Source organism: Bos grunniens, chromosome 1, assembly GCF_055505025.1.
Source record: "Bos grunniens cultivar Pamir isolate PY7600 chromosome 1, Bosgru_T2T1.0, whole genome shotgun sequence".
Lineage (NCBI taxonomy): Eukaryota > Metazoa > Chordata > Mammalia > Artiodactyla > Bovidae > Bos > Bos grunniens.
The window spans coordinates 28,033,386-28,057,523 of record NC_141165.1 but is presented as its reverse complement, the minus strand read 5'-3'; the positions used below and the strand labels follow the sequence as shown (position 1 = coordinate 28,057,523).

The window sequence follows — 24,138 nt, the reverse complement described above, 5'->3', positions numbered from 1 at the left end:
TGTACATTTTACCACCGCAAAAAAAAAAAAAAATGCAACCCCCAACAATAATAAACCTTGTTATTTATCACAAAAAATTAGTAAAATATGGCAAATAACATAGCAGCTAAAACAGTACAAGAAGGAAATTTATAACACTAAATGGTTATTTTAGGGAAAAAAAATCAAGAAATAGAAGGCATACATATAGAAAAGAAGAAATAAAACTTTCCCTATTTGCACATGACATGGTTGTCTCTGTAGACAATGCCAAGGAATCTAATTTTTTTTTAATTTCATAGAATAAGTGAGATCAACAGGGTTCACCTGGTGGTCTGGTGGTTAAGAATCTGCATGCCAGTGCAGGGGACATAGATTCCATCCCTGGTCCAGGAAGATCCCACATGCCACAGGGCAGCTAAGCCTGTGCGCTACACCTTCTGAGCCTGCACTCTAGATCTTGTGAGCCAAGCCACAACTACTGAAGCCTCCACACCCTAAAGCCAGTGCTCTGCAACAAGAGAAGACACAGCAATGAGAAGCCCGTGCACCACAATGAAAAGTAGCCCCACTTACTATAACCAGAGAAAGCCCATGCATAGCAATGAAGAGTCAGTGAACCACAATGAAGACCCAGCACAGCCAAAAACAAATAAATCTTTTTTAAAAATCACCAAATCAATCACATTTATGTGTATTAATAACAAACATGTGAAAACCAAAGTTAAAAACATAATTCCATTTACAGTTGATCTAAAGAAAATGAAATGCTTAGGTATAACTCAACAAACTATTCAAAATTATAAAATACTGATGGAAGAAATCAAAGAAGACCAAGACAAATGGAGATGTTTACATGGCTGTAGATTGGAAGACTCAAAAAAATAAGTAAATAATTCAATGAATGATTTGGAATCAGACTAGAGAGAGAGAAATACAAACTTAGTGAATTGGAATATAGATCAGATGAAATTATCAAGAATGGAGTGAAGAGATAAAGAGATTTGTTTCTAATTCCAAGAAAGAGGGTAAGAGACATGGGAGCTATATATACACAATCAGCTAGAAGAATCAGGCAGAGCACAGGGGACAGAGGCATTTTCTGAGGAGATAATAACTAAGCATTTTCCAGGTCTGATAAAAAAGATACCAATGCCCAGATTTAAGGGATCTGTTTATCCCAAAGCAGGGTAAACAGAAACCCCCTGTGTAGTCAAAGGAAATATTAAAAGCAACCAGAAAAATACAGGTTACCTTCACAGAAATGGCAGTTAGATTAAAGATGGTTTCATAACAGCATCAGTTAAAAGTCAAAAAACAGCAGAACCTTCACTTCAAAGGACTGAATAGAAATGATAGCCAAACCAATGAGTTCATACACAGTGCAAGAATATTTTGGGGGTGAGAGTAGTATCTTGAAAATGTCTTTTCAGGCAGGAAGTCACTAACTTAAGAAAATTCTACAGGATATATTCTGTCAGAAGGAGAGTGATTTCCAGAAAGCAGGTCTCGTATGCAAAGAGAAATGGAGTGCAAAGAAAATGTCAAATACATGGGTAAATGTAAATGAGCATTGGTTGCATAAAACAGAATAATAAGTTCTAATAGCTAAGGGGAAACAATAGGTTTAATATATGTACAACACTAGCATGGACAGAGCTCTCCAGTCCTCATGTGATTCAGGAAGAGGGGAAAGGTCTTTATTTACTTTGGATGTAAGACTACATTTAATTCCAATCCAGGAGAAAAAAAAAAAAGAAGCCCAAACACAAGCAGGACAAGAGGGGCAAAAAAAAACAAACAGAACATAAATTATGTTACAAGAAGGAAAATATATGATGGTAGCTTTAAACTTAAGTCTATTAGCATTCACATTGAATGTAAATTAACTTATTCCAAGAAAGAGTCAATAACTGTCAAGCTTGACCAAAAAAAAATTATTTTTAATTCAGCTACAGGCTATTTACAAAAGACTTGCGTAAAACAAAAGTACAGAAAGGTTGAACATAAAAAGGTAAAAAAAATGTATGATATGCATATACTAATCAAAATAAAACTGTTGGGGACTTTCCTTGTGGTCAAGTGGTTGAGACTCTGTGCTTCCAATGCAGGGTGTGCAAGTTCAATCCCTGGTTGGAAAACTAGGATCCCACATGCTGTACAGTGTGATCAAATAATAATAATTTTAAAGTAAGTTACACTATTGAGGCTAGGGTCTATATTACTATCAGGCATACAAACTTTAAGTAAAAAGGATTACTATAGAGAGAGACTTGACTCATAGATATGTTAGAATCACAAATATGCTGCTGCTGCTGCTGCTGCTAAGTCACTTCAGTCGTGTCCAACTCTGTGCAACCCCATAGACGGCAGCCCACCAGGCTCCCCCGTCCCTGGGATTCTCCAGGCAAGAACACTGAAGTGGGTTGCCATTTCCTTCTCCAATGCATGAAAGTGAAAAGGGAAAGTGAAGTCGCTCTGTCGTGTCTGACTTTTAGCAACCCCATGGACTACAGCCTCCCAGGCTCTTCCGTCCACGGGATTTTCCAAGCAAGAGTACTGGACTGGGGTGCCATAGGCACCTAAATAACATAGCCTTAAAATATATGAAGCACAAGTTAAAAGAACTAAAAAGAAAAAATGGAAAAATTCACAGTCATAGTGGGAAATTTTAACATGCCTCTCTTAGTAACTAATACAACAGACAAAATAAGAACATAGATTTAAAAAAAGCAATTGGCAGTATTGAGTAGTTGGACAGAAGATCACACAGCAGTCATAGAATACACATTTTTTAGGTACTCATGGAACATTGACTAAAACTGATCATTCCCTAGGACATAAAGCAAGTATCAACACATTTCAAAGGATTGAAATCAATAGAGTATGTTCTTCACAGCTGCAACTAAGCCAGAAATCAGTAACAAAAAGGTTACCAAAAATCTCAATATGTTTGTTTGGGTAATTACAAAAAATACTTGTAAATAATTCATGGATCAGAAAAGGTATAAAAATAGAAAGTATTCTGAACTAAATGATCATGAAAACTTTACATGAAAGTAAAAAGTAAAAGCAAGTAAAGTCATGTTTCAAGTATACAAGTAAAATCATGCTTATAGGGAAGTTTTATAGCCAGAACTATATAGGCATTCCTAACTGTATTAGGAAAATAAGACAAATGGCAAATTAGTTAGTTGCACATCTATCACCATTAGAAAAAGAGCAGCAAACTAGCACCAAGAATGTAGGAGAATAGGATTAATAAAAATAAGAACAGAAATTGATGAAATGGAAAATAGCATTCAGCAGAAAAGTTCAATATAGCCAAAGGTTGGCCCTTTGAAAAGACTAATAAGATTACAAGCCTCTGGCAAGATTGAGCAAGGAAAAAGAATGGAAACACAACCAACATTAGGAATGAAAAGAACATCCCTGCAGATGGTATCGACACTAAACAGATAAGAGAATATTGGGAACAACCTTATGCCAGTACATTTCAAAATTTAGATAAAATGGACAGAATCCTAGAAAGATGAAAGTTGCCAAAAATTATAATGAAGAAATTAAAATCTGAATTATTTTACAACCATTACAGAAATTAAATCAGTAGTCAAAAAAAAAATCACACAATTTAAGCTCCAGCCTCATAAGACTTCACCAGTGGCTTCTACCAAACACTTATGGGGAAAATGTTATTCCAAACCCATACAGTCTTTTTAGAGCATAGACAAAGGGAACTTCTAACAGCTTTTATAAGGCTAGCATAACCTTGATATCAAAACCTGATTAGGACATTAAGAGAAAAGAAAATTATAGACTTCTCTTGCTTCCTAAAAAAATATTACCAGAGTAAATCCATCAGCACATTACAAAGATAATATATCTTGACCTAACTGTTTATCTCAGGAATGCAATGTTAAAGATTAGAAAGTTAATCAATGCAATGCACTGTATTAACTGACTAAAGGAGAAAAACCACATAGTCATTCCAAGAGTTGCAAAGAATTCATTTATGACAAAAGCTCTTAAACTATGAATAGCTAAGAATATCTTTTTTATTTTATTATGGTAACAATGACTTATAACATTATGCAAGTTTCATGTGTACAACATTATATTTTTACTTCTGTATACCCTCACCAGACTTCCCAGGTCACACTAGTGGTAAAGAACCTGCCTGCCAATGCAGGAGACATAAGAGATGCAGATTTGATCCCTGAATTGGGAAGATCCCCGGAGGAGGGAATAGCAACCCACTCCAGTATTGTTGCCTAGAGCATCCCATGGCCAGAGGAGCCTGATGGGCCACTGTCCATAGAGTCACAAAGAGTTGGACAGGACGGAGGCAACTTAGCACACATGCATGCATACCATCACCACTGAAGATTTAGTTCCCAGCTGTCACCATACCATTGATCTCCTCTATCCACTTCACCCTCCCTCCACCCCTCCCACTCTGGTGATCACTACTCTGTTCTCTGTTTGTGTTTCTTTTTGTTGGGTTTGTTCATTTGTTTTGTTTTGTTTTGTTTTTAGTTTATTTTTTATATTCCACATATGAGTGAAACCATACAGTATTCGTCTTTCTTCTGACTTATTTCATTTAGCATATTACCCTCAAGGTCCATCCGTGTTGTAACAAATGGCAAGATTTCATCTTTTCATGACTGAGTAGTATTCCATTGTATGTATGTATGTATTTGTATAGGTGTATATATATGGGCTTCCCTACCATAACTTCTTTATCTGATTAGGAACCTAGGTTGCTGCATATCTTGGCTGTTGTAAACAATGCTGCAGTGAACATAGCAGTGTGTATATCTTTTGAATTAGTATTTTTTGTATTCTTTGGATAAATATCCAGAAGTAGAATAGCTGGATTATATGGTAGTTCTATTCTTAATTTTTTTGAGGGATCTCCATACTGTCTTCTCCACCAAGAGTGCAAGAGGTTTTCCTTTTCTCCAGATCCTCACTCACACTGATTTCTTGTCTTTTTGACAATAGCTGTTCTGACAGGCATGAGGTGATATCTCATTGTGGTTTTGATTTGCATTTCCCTGATGTTTAGTTATGTTGAGCTTCTTTTCATGTGTCTAATGGTCTTCTGTATGTCTTCTTTAGAAAAATGTCCACTTACCTCCTCTGCTCATTTTTAAGTTGGGATTTTGTTGTTATTGTTGTTTAATTGTATGTGTTCTTTATGTATTTTGGACATTAAACATCTCTTTTAAAATAGCATATTTGTCACGACAGACCATGCTAGGCTAAAGAAACAAATGCCACAAGTTGAGGAGCTTAATGCACTAAATAAGGTTTATCTCTCATCAGCTAAATCCCATGTAGATTCAGAAGATCTACATGGATAGTTTCCTCCCAAGCTCAGGAAGGAATCCCTGTGTCTCAGGGATCCTGGTAGGTCCCATAGACTTTGCTATCTTAATAGTAGCTTTCAGATCCACTATGAAGAGCTGGAGGGTCATGCAAGGGTTTTTATGGCCAAGTCTACTTGGTGCATACATCAATTCTACCCACATCCCATGACTCAGTCTCTTCAGTTAAGTCCAATTCTGTCACCCTATGGACTATATAGCCCACCAGGCTCTTCTGTCCATGGGATTCTCCAGGCAAGAATACGTAAGTGGGTTGCCATGTCCCCTTCTAGGGGATCTTCCCTACCTAGGGATCAAACCCACATCTCCTGCATCTCCTGCATTGCAGGCAGATTCTTTAGCAGCTGAGCCATCAGGGACTATGACTCAGCCAAATCACAAAAAAACCCAACCTAATTTCAAGAGAAACGGAAATATTAGCTTCCTATAAGCTCTGAAAGAGGAAAAATAAAAATGGGTCCTGATGAACACATAGCATGTTCTCTGCCACACGTGAGAAAGGATATCCACAGAAAACTTATAGCAAACATCATATGTAATAACAGAGCTTGGAAGTTTTTCCTCTTGTAGTGGGCATAATACAGGATTCCTGCTAATACCATCTCTGTTCAGCATAATACCAGAGGTCTTAAACCATGCAACAAGAAAAATAAAGTGTAAAAGAATTGAAAATGAAACGGTAAAATTGTTGGTATTTTGGACATAGAAGATTAAGACTCTGAAGGTAAACTATTAGAATTAATGAGAGAGTTTAGCAAGCTTACCAGATACACATTCAAGATACCTAAATCAGTTATATTTCTGCACATCAACAAGGAGAAAAAAAAAAAAGTATTTTTAGAAGTATCATTTATAATGGCATCAAAAAATATCAAGAATCTAGAAATAAATCTTACAAAAGACGTGTTAAGTGCTGTACAAGAAAAATTATAAGACTTTGTTTAGAAATATTTAGGAAGACCTAAACAAATGGAAATGGAAACCTATTCCAGTACTCTTGCCTAGAAAATCGCATGGACGGAGGAGCCTGGTGCAGGCTACTGTCCATGGGGTTGCAAAGAGTTGGACACGACTGAGGGATTTCACTTCACTTCAAATGGAAAGAAATACCATGCTCATGTAATGGAAGGCTCAATATTATAAAAAGGTCAATTCTCCCTAAATTGAATTATAGATTTAATCCAATTCCTATCAAATTTCAGCAGGTTTGGGGGGCTGTTTCATCTTTGTGGAACTTAACAAATGCTTTCTAAAATGTATGTGGAAAGTACAGAGTCAAGACTTGCTGAAACACTCGAAGAAGAACAAGTTAGGAAGATTTACTTAATCACATTAAGAAGTGTACTAAAGCTCCATTAAATAAGGCAGTGTGACGTTGTCTAGGGACAGTAAATAGTAAATAGAACCACAGAACATAGCAGAGCGGAGAAAGCAGCTGGTACACAGATGGACGCTAGGAATCCCACGTGGTGACACTGCACAGCAGGGGGGCGGAGGCTCTTTTTGGTAAATGATGCTGGAGTAATTGACTATCCAAATGGAAAATCCTTTTAATAGGACGCCCGTCATGTGCAAAGACACCAGTGTGAAAAACAAAACTATAACACTTTATGAGATAATACAGGAAAATACCTTTATAACACAAAATGCACTAGCCATAAAGGAAAAAACCTAACAACCCAGCTACATAAAAATTCAGGACATTTGATTCCACAAAAAGAACAATAAGACAAGTGAGAGAAGTTATTTAGGACATGTACAACCAACCAACAAAGGGCCAATATTTGAAATAGATGAAGAACTTTACAAATCAATGATAAAAAGGCAGAAACCTGAAATAAAGGCAAAAGATTTAAACAGGCACTTCACAAAGAATTAAGCTTGAATGCTTAATAATATATATGAATAAATGCTCAGGCTCATTGGTAAGCAGAAAAAGGAACATTAAAATCACGATGAGCCATAACTATACATCCATCAGATGGGAAAATCCTGACAATAACCCTGTATGGTTATTTGCTCGATGGTGTGGAGCAAATGAAATGCTCATACACTGCTGATTGGAGAGTAAATATCTATAACCACTTTAGAAGATTGTTTGGCATTATCTAGTAAAGCTGCAAATACATCTACCCAATGGTTTAGCAGTTTCACTCTTAGGAAGGGTACATATCCTAAGAAATATATGCTTGTGCACACAGGGAGACTTGTGCAAGCATTTTCAGACCAGCATTGTCGGTAATTGTCTAAAGCCAGAATCAAATGAAATCTATCAACAATAAGACAGATCAATTATTTGGTATATAATCATGCAATAGAATATTATGTAGCAATAAAACTGGTTGGACTACATGAATTTTATTAACAAAACAAAAATGGCTTATGGAAAGAACAATTCAGTATGATTCCATTTTTTTAAAGTTTCAAAAGCAGGCAAAAATCTTTGTTTTTTCAGGCTGCATAAATACATGGTAAAGTTATAAAGGAAAGCAAGAGAATTATGAAAAAGTGAGAATTGTTGATCTTTGTTCAGTCGCTCAGTTGTGTCAGACTCTGTGACCCCATGGACTGCAGCATTTTCCCTGTCCTTCACCATCTCCGAGTTTGCTCAAACTCATGTCCATTGAGTCAATGATGCCATCCTACCATCTCATCCTCTGTCGTCCCCTTCTCCTCTTGCCCTCAATCTTTCCCAGCATCAGGGCCTTTTCCAATGAGTCAGCTCTTCGCATCAGGTGCTTGTGTGCACAGGGAGAAAAGTGCAAATAGTGATTAGTTTTCATCAGAGTGTGGGGGTGGTGATAAGGAACTTCTGTATCTTAACCTGGGCGAGGATTAGAAGAGGATGTACTTTATAACTCTTTGTAAAACTGTATTTTTTCATGCTCTTTTATGTGCATGTTTATATCTTATAATACAATTTTTAATATAGCATGTACTAAGTTAAAATATTAACTCCCCTCATAGATATTATATTTCATCCTTCCCACGAGGTGCTGCCAAGCACCTATTATCCCATTTTACAGAAAGGAAAACTGGAGCTCAATTGACTCAGCATTTTATTCTTTCAAATATCTTGGTAACTTGCCTAAGGCATCCTAGTGAGTGATGGAACTGGAGCTCCCACCTGAGTCCCACTCAGAGGCTCTCTGAGCCCCATTCATGCTCTTTCCACAATGGTTCCCTATAGCTTCTACAGTTCACTGCAGCTCTAAATCTATACCGCCCTGTTCTGTAGCTAAGCCATGCAGCATTGTTCATAGACGGCCCACGTCATCGTCAAAGTAGGTCTTCCCTCCCTTAGCAGCACAGTCCTCCAAAGCCAGTGGTGGCCCTGTGCAGTCAGTTTGCATCCCCTCACCCACCTGCTCTGGGGGACATGTCATTCCTTTCTCTTTGATCCACAGAATCTATTTGAGCTAAGAAGCCATGTGTAGCTATTGTCCCACGCGTGATTAGAGGAGGCGCACACAGGGGAGCCATTGTATTCCCCTAACGTGTTCTGACCCTAACTGTCCACAGTGCCACCCAGGAGCCTTGGCCTGAGCCCAACCCTCCCAGCCCCCTCTCAGCTACTCCAGGGCATAGAAGACTCTGGAGAAGAGGCACATGATGCCTAAGGCAGCACCTTGACCTGACCCAAGGGAGCTGACCTGCCCAGCAGAGAATGCCAGTGTTTGTTCCCACTCAGGATGAGGCCCCGAGATTTTTAGTGCCTGCCTGGATTCCAGTGGCCAGGTGGCAAGCCCCCGTGCCAGCAACACCCCTGCTCTCCCCTGCCTAGGCAGGTACCAGGTGATTGGGGGCATCATCTCTCCTGTCAATGACAACTACCGGAAGAAAGGCCTTGTGGCTGCCCGGCACCGTGTGGCCATGGCCCGGCTGGCCCTGCAGACGTCCGACTGGATCCGGGTGGACTCCTGGGAGAGCGAGCAGGCGCAGTGGATGGAGACAATCAAGGTGCTGAGGTAACAGTGGGCATGCACACATGGGATGGGCAGGGGCCCCGATCATGTCCGCAGAGCCCGCAGGGTGGGAGGCACGGATGGAGGGTTGAGTGGGGCTTCAGCCAGATCCTCGCACCCAAGTCCTGCAAGTGTTTATCCGTAGAGCGAGAGAGACCGACAGGTTCACCTTCTCAGAGAGACCCTGAGTAAACAAATCACAAACCACTACCCTTCAGGGTACTCCTTGTGGAAAAGCCCAGTCTCGATTCAGAAGGCTGAAGCATCCAGGGTCCAGGGCTACCACTCAGTAGCTGTCTGACATTAGACACATGATGACTTCTCCAGGACACATTTCTCACATGCAAAATGGGCACAGTATAACCTAACAAGGATCACAAAAATGTAAATCATTTTTCTGACCCAGAACCACATAATCATACACAGTAAGTGAGACCTTTTATTACTGTCATCATCCACTAGGTTGAAAACTGCATCTATATAATGGGCCATCTTTCTAATTGTACAAATTCTGGGTTCTCTAAATCTGGACTTGAAAAAGAACTATGAATCTAGAGATAGTTGCACAGGAATTCTTTTTCTTTTAGAATTGCTATTAGTGTTCAGCATTAAGTAATGGAGCTGTTTAAAAGCCCCAGCAAGCCCTGTATATGAGGACAGTCAGTCTCTGACTTGTGTCAGGGAAACCTTCCTGGGAGTTTGCTAGGGAAGCAGGAGACCCCACCTGTCCTGCCTGTCAGAGGGGACTGAGAGGCGGGTCTGCCTGTCACTGCCGACAGCCAGCTCGGCTGGAAGGGACTGCAGACTGTGGGCTGTCTTTTATTCATAAAGAAGCACTAGACTCGTCAGAGACTAGACACAAGGGGCCAGGTTGAAAAATTGGCAGGCCTGCCCATAATTTGGTTTTTACTTTTTACTCTTGAAAGTCACTTGGGAGAAAAAATGTTTACCTTTAGCAAAAAAAAAAAGGTAAATATTTAGTTTCCATATCCTGTTCTTATTACTTACCCTTTACAGGGGAAAGAACCAGCTAGAAGTATTCAGTTGTAGTGCTTCTTCAATATCTGTTGCCAAATTGAAGGAGAGCAAATATGAAATAATTGTTAGATATATGCTCTTTTTTTAACATAAGGAATAAATTTACACCTAGATCATCCTTTTAGAATAAACAATGTAGTCAGCTCTCCTTTATCTAGGCTAACAGAGGGGAGTAGAAACAAATCAGATAATCCCACAAATCATTTAGCTTTAGTATGCAGTTAGAAACAAAGAGACGCGGTCCTCCTCCACCCTGTGGGAGGCGCTGTGGCCTCGGGCCCAGATCTTGGAGCCAAATTCACTAGTGAAGTGACTTGAGGTAAGTGAGACGGGCTCTCTCTTCAACTAATAAGATAGGGATGACATCATCCACTTCACTGGGATACTGTGTACATTAAATGAGGTGGTGCAGGAAAGCACCTGGCTTATGTGCTGTGCTTAGTCGCTCAGTCCTCTCTGACACTTTGAGACCCTATGGACCGTAGCCCACCAGGCTCCTCTGTCCATGGGGATTTGCTAAGCAAGAATACTGGAGTGGGTTGCCATGCCCTTCTCCAGAGGATCGTCCCAACCCAGGGATCGAACCCAGGTCTGCTGCCTTGCAGGCGGACTCATTACCAGCCTAGCTACCAGGAAAGTGCCCACCTGGTTTATAATAGGGGCTTAATAACATTAGGGCCTTCCCTGATAGCTCAGTTAGTAAAGAATCTGCCTGCAATTCCACCTCAGTTGGTAAAGAATACCTTCCCTGCGTCCCTAATTGGCCCATAGTTTATTCTCATAACAGATAAGCCATTCACGGGTAAATAGGATTTGACCACAGTACCACATATTAATATCCTGCTACAAAATGCAGGCCTAAGATTTACAGGATGCATTCTTTTTCTCCTTTTACTGTATCCTTTAGACAGATGCTTCTCAGCCCTGGCTGCACACCAAATCACCAAGAGAGCTTTCAAAAGCACAGAAGCCTGAGTCTTACCCCAGAGACTGGGATGTCATTGGTCTGGGATGGGGCGTCAGGATTGTTAAGAGCTCCCTAGTGGTTCTAATGTGTGGCCAGGGTTGAGGCCCACAGTCTCAGTCACCAAGTGTGTGAATCATGTTTTATGATTAATACCAGGATCGATCCAAACCAGTGGTCTCAATCCTGGCTGTAGGACTCACCTGGGAAGCTTTTTTTAAATGTTCAACCTCTCCTACCCAAGCTTATGATTTTTCTAGGGTAATAGGCAAGGTCTAGGCATGGATATTTTAAAGGTTCCCAAATGATTTATTTTGTGCAGCCAAGGTTGAGAATCCACTGATAAAGGCAGCAGTGTTTTATCAGCCAGTTAAGAGTCTTTTCAGTATTTGGAGTGGCCTTCATTAGAAATTTCGTTTAATTACTAATGTTTTCCTAAAATTATCAAAAACATTTTTTAAGATTGAAAATCTGGTTAAAATTGTAAAGTGAGGTGATTCTAGAAACATGGTAGAATGCTCTAGAATGCTCCCACCCTTTTGCTCCATTTAGTATCCTCTTGGTAGGTCAATGGTAAAGAATCTGCCTGCAGTGCATCAGACCCGGGTTCTATTCATCAGTTGGGAAGATCCCCTGGAGAAGGAAATGGCTACCCACTCCAGTATTCTTGCCTGGTAAGTCCCATGGACAGAGGAGCCTGGTGGGCTACAGTCCATGGGGTTGCAAGAGTCAGACAGGACTGAGCAACTAACACTTGGTGGAGTCAACAATGAATCTACATCATGGCGACAGTGACATACATCACTATGAAGTCAATTCACTGTAGGGTTTATCGAGTGTTCTCTTTCTCCTTATCAAGTTGCTTATTTTTATTCTAAATTTTTAAAATCTGGGTCAGCTTCCATGCTTCTAGAGCACTTGATAGCTTATTTCACTCGCCCTTTCCCCATGCTGGGCAGGCCTTGGTCATGATGCCATTCGATGTGGTCCAGCAGCAGCAGCTCATGTGCCCCTTGGCAAATATGAGCCTGTGTTGTCCTCATCCTACAGATGAGGAAACTGAGGCTCAGAGAGGCTAAGTTAAATAAGTTGCACAACAGATAAGCAAGTGGTGGAACCCCAGTCTGTTGGACTCTGAAGCTATACATATGGCCATCTTCAAAACCAGTGATCTACAGAGGGGAACACCACGTGGCTGACTCTGTTTCTTCTGCAGTAACCCTCTGATCAGGCTTAGCTGGAGACCAGGGGATGTTGAGGACACAAAGAATATGCTGCCAGGGTCAGTCATCAGGCCCAAGGCCGGGGACACCAGGGTACCACTCAGGCAAGCAACAAAAGGAAGCAATGACCCCCTACCCCACCCCACAAAGGCAGAGTAGAGGTCTGTGAGGAAGATGCATTTGGCACTGAAAGTAGCCTTTTGCACACCAGAGTTCCAGCTACTATTCAAAGCAGGGTCAACTTGAACCAGGGGCTTCAAGGTCAGTAAAAATAAAATGATAATACCAGCTTTTACTGATCACCTACTATGTGTGCCAAACATAATAACTAGGCAGCTCAGCAACTCTGAGAAGTAGATGAGTTTGGCCCCATTTCACAGATGAGGAAACAGGTTCTGAAAGAGTCAACAACATATTCAGAGTCCTACAATGAGAAAGTAAAGATGGCACCCGAACCTGTTTCCATCTGTTGTGAAATTCCAGACTAATCTGGGAGTGAAGCCTCAAGAGGTGATGCTTTCTAAAACTGAAGCAGTAAGACAATAATGGCGGGACTTTCCTGATGGTCCCGTGGCTGACACTCCGTGCTTCCAGTGCGAGGGGCGCTGATTCACTCCCTGGTTGGGGAACTAAGATCCTACATGCCATGTGCCATGGCCAAGGAAATATTTTAAAAGTAAAAACTGCACATTTAGATTTTAAAAAGACAATGATGGAAGCACAGACGAGTCCAGCAAGGCCCTAAGAAGACTCAGGTGAGTCTCTGAGGCCATCAGGAAGGGCTTTAGACCTGAACTAAATGTACTTATTTATCCCCCTTCCATCTTTCCTGAATTCAGCTGACTTTAGGTAAGCAGTTTCCTAGGTACCAAGAATATAAGGATAAATTAAATGAGTTTCCTGTTCACAATCTGGTGGGGAAGAAAGACTGAGAGTAAGGCTGTTAATAACAGCTCATGTTGATTGGGCACTTTTCTGTGGATGGGCCGTGCTCAGCTCTTTAATTCAGCCTCATTATAGCTCTCTGAGGTGGGTACTGTCATTGTCCCCCATTCTACAGATGAGGAAAGGGAGGCAGATTGCTTAAGACACCCAAGAAGATTCCAGCGCTACTATTTGGAACCAGTATACCACCCCAGGCAGTTTCATTCTAGAACTTAACTTCTACACTGCACCTTCTCCTAACAATCCGCATCAGCCTCTTCCCCAGCCAGGGAGAAGCTCTTGCTCCTTAATGGTCTTGTGATACTCAGTGTAGACAAGGTCGCCATTAACTTTCCTGACCAAATAACAGAGGTCAGTGAGGCTCTGAGAGTGTTCATGACTCACCCAGGAGCGTACAAGCAGGAGAGCCTACACTTGAACCCAGCCACTCGTACTGAAAATACCTGCTTCTCCCATCAGGCACTTTTCCCCAAACACAGCTCCAGTCAATGGATAATACAGTAGGCGGAAGACGGAAGATCAGATTTATACAAGACTTAGTGCTTACCCGTGTTTGATTAAAAAGAAGGCACAGGTATCTCTTGACTTTCAGAAGACAGATTGCTAAAAGAGCCAGGCCTACCAAATGGGTGTAAGTCTAATCACATCCAAACTGCTAACATATAACGAGATTTGTGATTTGCTCTGCGCTCTACACCCCTCCGTGGACTTTGCACATCTACTCCTTGCATCTTCATAACCACACTTGGGAGGCAGGCACTGTCATCGTTCCTCGTTTTGCAGGTACTGAGACATGAAACACCCACCCAGGGTCCTACTGCTGGCTGATGGGAGAGACTGGATTCAACCCCGGCAGTCAAGCTCCAAACCAGGCTCTGAGCCATGACCCAGTCAGGTTCTAAAGTACTAGCTTATGATCCGAGCAACCCTCTGTTTTGAGAGGCAGCTATGGGCCACGCACTGCACCAGCGCTTGAAAGTGTTAGCCGCTCACTCGTATTCGACTTTTTGTGAGCCCATGGACTGTAGCCCGCCAGGCTCCTCTGTCCAGAGAATTTTCCAGGGGATCTCCCCAACTCAGGGATCAAATTCAGGGCTCCTACACTGCAAGTGGACTCTTCACCTGCTGAGCCATCAGGGAAACCCGGTGCCAGCCCTTACTGTGTGGTAACGTACTTACATTCACAGAAGTCTGAAAAGTAGCTACATTATTCCAGCTTTTTACAACTGAAAATTTGTACTCGGAACTCAGGTCTGATTCTAATAGCCCAGGTCCTTAATCCCTATTCAACTTTTATAAAAAGTGAGCTACGGAAAGAAAATACTTAAAAGAGTAGAAATCTGCTTGTTTCCTCCTTTCAGCTGGGGCTCATAGAAGGCAGTCTTGGATGGGGTGGTCTGTGAGCACCCAGATGCATCACCTGGCATAAGGCCCAGCACACAGTAGGCCCTCAGTACATATTTGTGGAATGAGCTACCTTAAATGGACAAAGGCAGAATGAGACTTAAAAACCAGAGACCCACCCTGGGTGGTGGGGGGACTATAGGCCACACGGATGCACCCTGAGCCCATATGCTTACCCCACAGGCATCATCACAGCGAAATGCTCAGATCTCTGCCCCGGATGGAAGACCCAGACCAAGGCAGTGCCAGCTCCCCCGCTTCCGCAGGTAGGTGCTAACCCTCTGCTCTGTCGGGGGTGCGGAGCATGGGAGAGGGGGTGAGATGTCAGGGCTTCAGGTGAGAACCCATGTGAGCCACAGCCCCTGGGCACAGGTAAGAGTATTTGAAGCCTGCTTGGGGTGACACTTTCCGTGTTGAAAAGTCAGGTTAAACAATCTGCCACCATCCCTTGTAAATCGTTGTTTACTAAAGTGGGATTTCCTGCCCCAAAGGAGTTTACCTACCTTATGACTTGTGCTTGTGACCTGGATTACAGCCAGAACAAAGCTGGGATCAACTTCTGGGTGCTGCTGAGCTAGTTTGAAAGCCTTAGCCTTTTTGAATACAAAATGTGCCGTTATATCGCTTAATCTACCACTGTATAGCATTGTTACTCAAGTGTTTTACTCGGAAAAGGAAACCTAGTTTTAAGGGATTTGACGTCTGTTTGGATCTTCCTTTTAATCTGTAACCCTGGGTTTCTACCCTGTGGTCAGCTCCTGGTGTTTGATGGAACCTTGTCAGCTGTGATTTCAGAGCACCTCCCATGGCAGCCCTGGTGCCAGGGGTTAAATGCACAGCCCCCTCAGGCACATAAACCAGAGCACAGTGATGGGGGACAGGGTGGGCCAGGAGCAAGGGATCACTGGTCCCACCCGGCCAGCATTCCAACAGGCTCTTCCGTGGGGTTGCCTCCAGCAGCTCTCCCAACTTTAGCTGGTGGGACACTATTTCCCTATGAGGAGACCTCCAGATTGTCATGGTTAAACACGCTTACAATGCCGTCTTAGAATTTTACAGGACTTTTCAGAGCCTTAACTATGTTCCTGTATATGGGACTCTAATGAGGAAGGGATGTAGATTGAAGCCATTCTTAGCACTTTTTAATCATGGGGCTCTTTTTAATGCATATTAGTATTCCTCAGAACTGGTGCTCCCCAGAACACAGACTGGGAACCGCTCTCCTAAAAGGACTTGAAAGGTGGGGTGAGAAGAGATAAACTAGGAGTCTGGTATTGACATATACACCCTGCTATATATAAAATAGGTAACAACAGGGGCCTACTGTATAGCACAGGGAACAATAACCTATAACGAAAAAGAATCTGAAAAAAATATATATTAAAAATAAATTAATTAAGAGGCCTTGAAAATGCCCTCAAGTTTCCCACTGCAGTCCTCGGATGCCGATCAAAGCATCACTCACAGCAGAATCACCTGGGCGGCTTATTAAAAACACTGAAGCCCAGGCCACATCCCAGACCTCCTGTGGGGAAGAGGCCTGGAACTCAATGGTTAACAGGCACACTGGGGATCTGCTTTACCTCCAGTCTGGGGAACTGTGCTGTTGAGTGGGAACCCAAGAAAGAAGGAGCTACAGAGTTTCCTATATAATCAGCTTCTCCAGTATTGATTACATTCCTCTGGCCTCCCTGTCCGCTTCTCCTCCGGAGCCAGCAGGGGCTCCTCCTCACCTGACCCCAGCCCTGAGCACAGCACACAGTGCTCATTCTCAGCCCTCTGTCTTCTTTCTGAATCACCTCCGGCTCAGCAGTCACTCCTGATAGAGTTCTCGAGACGCTGGGTGAGAACAGAGGTGGCCTGGCCAGCACCTGCCCTGATCTGGAGATCATCTATGGATGGCAGTGAGTCCAGGTGTGGATAGGGGAGCAGTCTGGAGGAGGCAACGCTGCATCACCACTTGCAGGACCTGTAGGTTATCTGGGGTGGGGGACACCTGGGGGCAGAGGAGCAGCTGAGTAAGGCACGCAGGGCAGGAAGTGCTGGCCACCCCATGCCATTCAGGATGCTGGAACCTGTGGTGAGAGAAGGGAGTAGCTGCCAGTGAGGCAGGAGGGATTCCACACTGAAGCTCCCAGCTTCTCACCGCTCTGCAGATGCTTCCAGAAGCCCTGTCTCTTTGCCTGGCCTGCCTCTTCTCCCACCTCCTTTTGTGGCTCTGCTGTTGAAAAGCTGTCTGTCCTGTAACGCCCTTCTCTAAGAAGGAACCCTCCCTAAGAAACCAGTTCCCCTTCCACCACTTCAAGTCACCCCACTTTCTTTTTGGATGTGCTTGTCCAGGGGCTACTAGCCTGCTCTGCTTGGCCCTATGACATTGGGGGTTTGTCCCTTATTCCCTTTCTGTCCGTTCAAACCCTAAATCCTACTCTCGTTCTCTTCCAAAGTAACTGTTAAAAAAGGAAGTTTGAAAAAAAAAAGAAAGAAAGTTTACATTGAATGAAAAGTGGGCTTTTCAATTTACCAAAATATATCCAGGGCTTTAAAAATGTGTGTGCCCTTTGCTTGATAAATTCCCCTTCTAGGAATCTGCCTGAGGAGGTAATTAGAAATTGGGACAAAGACTTATGAGAAAGAGGTTTATCACAGCAATTTTTATAATGGCAGAACATAAAGCAACCTCAGTGTTAAAATGTTAGGGAATGTATAAGTAAATTTACTATATATAATATAGGATGAAGAACCCACACAAAAGGTTTTCATGATATGGCGAAACACTTAGGAGGTAAGTGGGAAAAAAAATCAGGATACAAGACTGGATAATCTCAAGTATATAAACATATGTAAATGTACTTTCACATCTATTTGCATGTTTAAATAGAAAAGACTAAGAAATACACCAAAATATTGACAAATTTTTGTAGAAAGCAGAATTATTGTTGTTATTTTCTATTTTAAATACTTATATTTTCCACACGGTCCACAGTCAACACAGATTTCATGTTTGTCATCAGAAAAAAAAATAGAGCAATTAAAAAAGAAAGGTGGAGTTTTTCTTGCGTAAGTTTGGCTTCTGATGAGGTACCTTACATGCTACCGGTGACCTGTTGCCAAAGGACCATGCTGTGTGCCGTGCACTCTGCCATGTGCTGTTTTACTCTGCAGCTGAGCTCAGCATCTTCTGGCTGCCAGGGCCCTGCTTTGCCCATCACCGCTGTGATTTGTGGTCCTCCTTGGACTCACCCAGAGGCGTGTGGATTGCCTTGTCCTGGGCCACGTGGGTGTCACACTTTGGGACACTTTCAGTCCTTTAATTGGAGAAGGCAATGGCACCCCACTCCAGTACTCCTACCTGGAAAATCCCATGGACGGAGGAGCCTGGTAGGCTGCAGTCCATGGGATCGCTAAGAGTCGGACACGACTGAGCGACTTCACTTTCACTTTTCACTTTCATGCATTGGAGAAGGAAATGGCAACCCACTCCAGTGTTCTTGCCTGGAGAATCACAGGGACGGGTGGGCTGCCACCTCTGGGGTCGCACAGAATCGGACACGACTGAAGCGACTTAGCAGCAGTCCTTTAATAGCCCAGTTCTGTCGCTCGTGAGATGGTCCCTGCCTTGGCTGCTGGGGCCGAGCACAGCTCAGAGGATTCTCTTTCCATACAGCCAGAGCAGACGCTTCCTCTGTTTGCATTTCACACTGTCTGTTCCAAGGTGGCCTTGGTACTTGTATGATTAGTTGGGGCGTTCCCCTCATATACCAGTGGGCTTCCCTGGTGGTTCAGTGGTAAAGAATCAACCTGCCAATGCAGGAGATGCTTCAGTTCCAGGGTCAGGAAGATCCCCTAGGGTAGGAAGTGACAACTCAGTCCAGTGTTTTTGCCTGGAAAATTCCATGGACAGAGGAGCTTGGTGGGCTACAGTCCATGGGGTTGCAAAGAGTCGGACACAACTGAGCACGCACACACACTTCAGATCCCAATACCTGGCTTCGTCGTAGGTATCCTGTCTAGACCCAGAAGTCCTACACTCCAGACACCACCCTCCATGCCTGTGTTCATTTGCTGCACTAGGCAGGAAGTTTCCATTACATTCTCACCATCACTCAACTTCCATAACTCCCAAAGGAGGCTTTATTATCCCTACTACAGCTGAGGAAACAGGCCCATCAGCTGTAACTACCCCAAGGTCCTCACAGACCTGAGATTGGAACCCAGGGCTGACTGGCCTCAGGGTTGGTGCTCTTTAATGTCAGAGTGTGGGCAACTCTGACATTCAAACAGACAGGTCCTGGTGGCATTTCTCTTGCTTTCTGTGTGAATCTGCTTCATCTGCTCTCCAGAGCCTGTGGTTATTCAAAGACAGAGCACACTGCCCCAAAACGCCCATGGACATCTATTTATGTCACTGAGTCACTGTTAAGACAAATCAAATTGGCAGCTTTTATTCAAAACCTCAGACTTACAGACTCGACTCCCAGAGTAACTGGGTCTGCAGATCTCGTACCAGTGATATGAATGGGTCTGAAAGGAAATGTAACTGCCTTTAAGGGGCCTGATGACAGGAGTGCCCAGAGTTGGGGTCTAAGGTGTGTGTGGCTGGCAGGAGGGACCCATCGCACCAGTCCCATGGCATGCTTTTTGGCATGGGGGAGGGGGCAGGTGTGGGTACTTGTTCCCTCTGGGCAAGGGCTCAGAGTGAATTGTATTCCATACTGTCATTGTTAATAAATTCAAACAGTATTTAATATTGAAGCAGGTATGTGGAGATCATCCCCACAGAAACCCACAGGAGAAGAAACCCTGACCTGTGGGAACAGGAAGGTGTCCCCAGACCCCAGGAGGCCCTGGAATTCAATGCACATCTCTTAACCTCCCGCATAGGAAGAGCACAAAACAACAATTCAATTGCTTGAAAGATCAAACACTGGTCTCTTTCAATATTACAGTGGTCAGATAAATAAGAAAGTAGAGTAAAACTCACAGGTATAGAATAGCTTGAACCCACATACATGTTGTAAGCAATGAAAGTGAAAGTGAAAGTGAAGTCACTCAGTCATGTCCGACTCTTTGCAACCCCATGGACTGTAGCCCACCAGGCTCCTCCATCCATGGGATTCTCCAGGCAAGAATACAGGAGTGGGTTGCCATTTCCTTCTCCAGGGGATCTTCCCGACCCAGGGATCGAACCCAGGTCTCCCGCATTGTGGGCAGACGCTTTAACCTCTGAGCCACCAGGGAAGCCCCATGGGACCTATGTAAGCAATGGGACCAGCCCAAATGAGTGAAAAGTCTAAGTTACTGAATAATTTTTAAATGCACTTAGGACACTCTCCATGAGTGCTTGGTGAATGTGCCAGTGAGTGGATTGGTGGAGAAGTAGGTGTATGGATGGATGGATGAATGGATGGATGGTAGTTAACACATGCCACACTTTTTCTGTTCTCTGTTCTAAGTGTTCTATAAGTTCATTCAATTCTAAAGTGATCCTATGAGATAAATAGCGTTAATATCCTCATTTTAAACTTGAGGTCATATAGCTGTCAGATGGCTGAGTCAGGATCTGAATATAAACAGTCTGGCTCTAGAGTCCTAGTTCTTAACCTGGAGAATTCATGAATACATGTCTTAATAAATGTTTGAATATCATTTTATTATACCAGTAGTACACTGCTAAAGTTTTTGAAGTATGTTTCTATAATTACATATGATGCCTTAAAATGAGTAAACAAGTCCAGTGCCATCGTTTCAAGGACAGGGAAACTGAGGCCCAGGGAAGGATCTCAGCTCCAGCCCCGCAGCAGCCAGTACCCAACCGAGGCGGAATCTCTGACCTCTTTATGACATGTCCAGCTTCTCACTTTCCAGTGCATCGCTGGCCGAGTGCTCCTTTGTAAACTCGTCTCTCTAATCCATGTCCAGATTCCCTTAAAGTTTTCACAACAGAGGAGCCTAAGCTGACAATTTATATCAGGTTTCCCCCCCGGCAGATGGTATCCCTGAAGCCCTTCCCAGCGGAGGTTTCATGGTGACTGAGATGTTCTTGCTCTAAGAGCCCAGCCTTTGCTGTTCACTGAAGCTCGAACTGACTTCCAGAAGGACCGGAGGCCCTGCTGGTTGCTTCTAGATGGACTTAGTTTTTCTTTTTCTGATTAGCCCATTCAAAGCGGACGGGAATAGGAATGGTGCCAGGAAAATCCAGGCAGAGTGATGCATGTACAATTCCTGCCAGCAGGCAGCAGCAGAGCCCAGGGGTTTCAAATGCCCCCCAGTGGAGGCTGGCCGACTGCTAGCAATGAATAACCTCAAGCAAGTCACACGCCTCTCTTTCCCCGTCTGCACAATGGGCATGACAATAACACCTATCTCCTGAGGTTACTCTGAGGCTCAAATGAAATTAAACACATAAAGCACTTAATAATAGTGCGCATAGTAAACAGCCAATAAATGTTAAGTATTCTTTAATCATCACAATCATCATTCTCTGTTAGAACAAATGCTAAAGGATTATCCACATTGATCAGTTGTTCTAGAGCTTTGTTTTATTGAAAACAGATGAAAAGGTCACCAGCTGAGGTCTTAGAGACCTTTTAGTTACCCAAAGATCGTTTATAATTAACCTTTAAGATGGGATTGTACTTATAAAGGTCCCAGAAGTTAGGGCTGAAATAGATTGGCTCTAGTGGTAAAGAACCTGCCTGTGCTCCACATAAGAGAGACTTAAGAGACACAGGTTTGACTCCTGGGGCGGGAAGATCCCCTGGAGAAGAAAATGGCAACCCACTCCAGTATTCTTGCCTTCAGAATCCCATGGACAGAGGAGCCTGGTGGGCTGCAGTCCATGAGGTGGCAAAGAGTCAGACACAACTGAAGTGAAGCAAGCAATATAAATTTATTTATTTACTTTTTAATTTATTTTTGGTGGCACTGGGTCTTTGTCGCTGTGAAGGCTTTTCTCATTGCAGCGAGCAGGGTCTACTCTCCAGTGTGGTGCGTGGGCTTCTCATTGCTCTGGCTTCTCTCATTGTGGAGCACAGGTCAGTAGTTATGGAGCAGGGGCTTAGTTGCTCAGCAACTTGTGGGATCTTCCCAGATCAGAGATCAAACCCATGTCTCCTGCACTGAAAGCCAGATTCTTTACCACTGAGCTCCCAGAGGAGCACAGGGCTGAAATAGATTTTGAGAAAGGCGGTGACTTGCCGGAGGTCCATCGTCTATTAGTCCTAGGGCTTTAAGAACCTCACCTTCTATCAGAAGACAAGAGTTCTAGGTTCAGCACAGCCACCTTTGGCCTTTCTGGACCTGCTGTGGGCTCCAGCAACCAGAGACAGCCTTGTGGTATGACACTGAAAAAAAAATCATTTTGGATTACTTGGCATTTTGCCAAGGTTAAACAAAAGATTTATTGATTAAGGTATTACTTAACAACTGTATGTCCCTAAAGTAGCTTCAGATTCATCACATGCTTTTTCTCCTTAAGTCATGAACACATAGACATTGAGTTCCCCATACATTCCAAGAAAAGCGTTTGGTGAAAATCTCAAACAGAATATGATGCTATCTTTCCTGGCCATGACCCTCCTGTTACTTTCTTGAGATCCACCCTTGTCTTCCAGCTGTGCCTGAGCTGAAGCTCCTCTGCGGGGCAGATTTCCTCAAGACCTTCCAGATCCCCAACCTCTGGAAAGACACACACATCCAGGAAATAGTGGAGAAGTTTGGCTTGGTGTGTGTGACCCGAGCAGGGCATGACCCCAAGGGATATGTCTCGGACTCGCCCATCCTGCAGAGATACCAGGACAAGATCCACCTGGCCAGGGAGCCGGTGCAGAACGAGATCAGCGCCACATACGTCAGGTGGGCCCTGAGCCAGGGGCAGAGCGTGAAGTACCTGCTCCCAGATGCTGTCATCTCCTACATCAGGGAACACAACCTTTACCTCAGGGATGCCAGCCCGGGGAGGAATGAAGGCTTGCCAACCTAGGGCCAGCCCCTTCTTTTCCAACCAGCTTGTCCTGAAGACAGGGCACTTATGGTCTTTGTTTTCTGGAATCTTTCCATTTTGCATTTGGTTTGTTTCAACAATGATTTTGCTTCTGTGGCATCTTCTGTCCCAGGAAGAGATACCTTCTTCAGAGAGGAGCAAAGGTCTGCATCACAAGGATGGACATTTATCATGAAGGTTAAAGTGGCGTGGCAGTGCATCAGGATTAGACAAAAGCTCTCAGAACCTCTGGTGGAAGAGGCCTCCTTGCTTTGTAAATGGTAGTTATGGCAAGAACACAGAAGGCGGTTCTGCACATGGCAGGGGCCCCTGAGGGTCAGATCAGAATTGCCCACAAAGCCTTTTTTATCTGGGACCAGGTGCAACCTGTGGGCCTTGATTGGAGAGACTTGACAGGATGCTAATTACCAAACAGTGGGCTTTGTCAAGGCCTTGTTTCAACAAAACAACACTCATGGAGGCCTACATTCAGGAGCAGCACTTTGTTGATTGACACTGAATCTTCTTTTACTAGCTGTTGTCTGCCTGCCTCCTGGTCATTGGTAAAATTTAAACCAAAATCTTTCTAAGTAGTGATCCTCAAACAGTATTTTTGATACAGTATACATATATATATATATTTTTAACACGGCTATTCTATTATATAAATGCCAGGGTTCCTGATTTCCAGGTTTCTAAAAAAGAACTGAGTTAAAACAGATGCCTTGACTGTTTTAGAGAATCTTTTTGAATGTTTTATGATGGCCTGCCTGTTTGAATATTGGCGAAGGGATAAATAATAAATTGACATCAAAAAGTACTAATGAAAAGTTTCTCTTTTTCTTTCTTTGTTATATTATTAATGCCTGATATAGCAGCTGTTGCTTTTCTTTTTAGCTACTCCATAAAATTTGTTACTGTTCGAGTCCAACTGGCATGAATTTAAAAGTTTCTAGTCCCAGGTACTGGAGAAGGTGATGGTACCCCACTCCAGTGTTCTTGCCTGGAGAATCCCAGGGACGGGGGAGCCTGGTGGGCTGCCATCTATGGGGTTGCACAGAGTCAGACACGACTGAAGTGACTTAGCAGCAGCAGCAGCAGTCCCAGGTACCAGCAGTGGAGGAAGCAATTGCTTTCCAAGCGAAAGGTTCTCTAAGCTCTGGGTCAATGGCTCTGTTCAGGTGAGCCCTGGAAGATGCTCCCAGGAGCCCGGTGTAGGTCCAGGATATGTCCTTCCACTCCTGAT

The 24,138-nt window shown here is 43.4% G+C and overlaps 1 protein-coding gene across 5 annotated transcripts in view; it reads left to right on the top strand.

The window, feature by feature from the left end:
- NMNAT3 (nicotinamide nucleotide adenylyltransferase 3) overlaps window positions 1-23,712 on the top strand; it is a 121,458-nt gene extending 97,746 nt beyond the window's left edge. For 2 of the 5 annotated variants that reach the window (XM_086369034.1, XM_086369061.1), the window contains 3 exons: window positions 9,157-9,340; window positions 15,095-15,177; window positions 22,525-23,712. In XM_086369034.1, coding sequence (XP_086225160.1) covers window positions 9,157-9,340; window positions 15,095-15,177; window positions 22,525-22,892 — 635 coding nt within the window. In that variant the 3' untranslated portion in view covers window positions 22,893-23,712. Of the gene's footprint in view, window positions 1-9,156; window positions 9,341-15,094; window positions 15,178-17,549; window positions 17,694-22,524 lie in introns of those variants that run through there. The other 3 variants (XM_086369140.1, XM_086369210.1, XM_086369295.1) reach the window with 2 other exon arrangements.
- The last annotated feature ends 426 nt before the right edge of the window (window positions 23,713-24,138 follow it).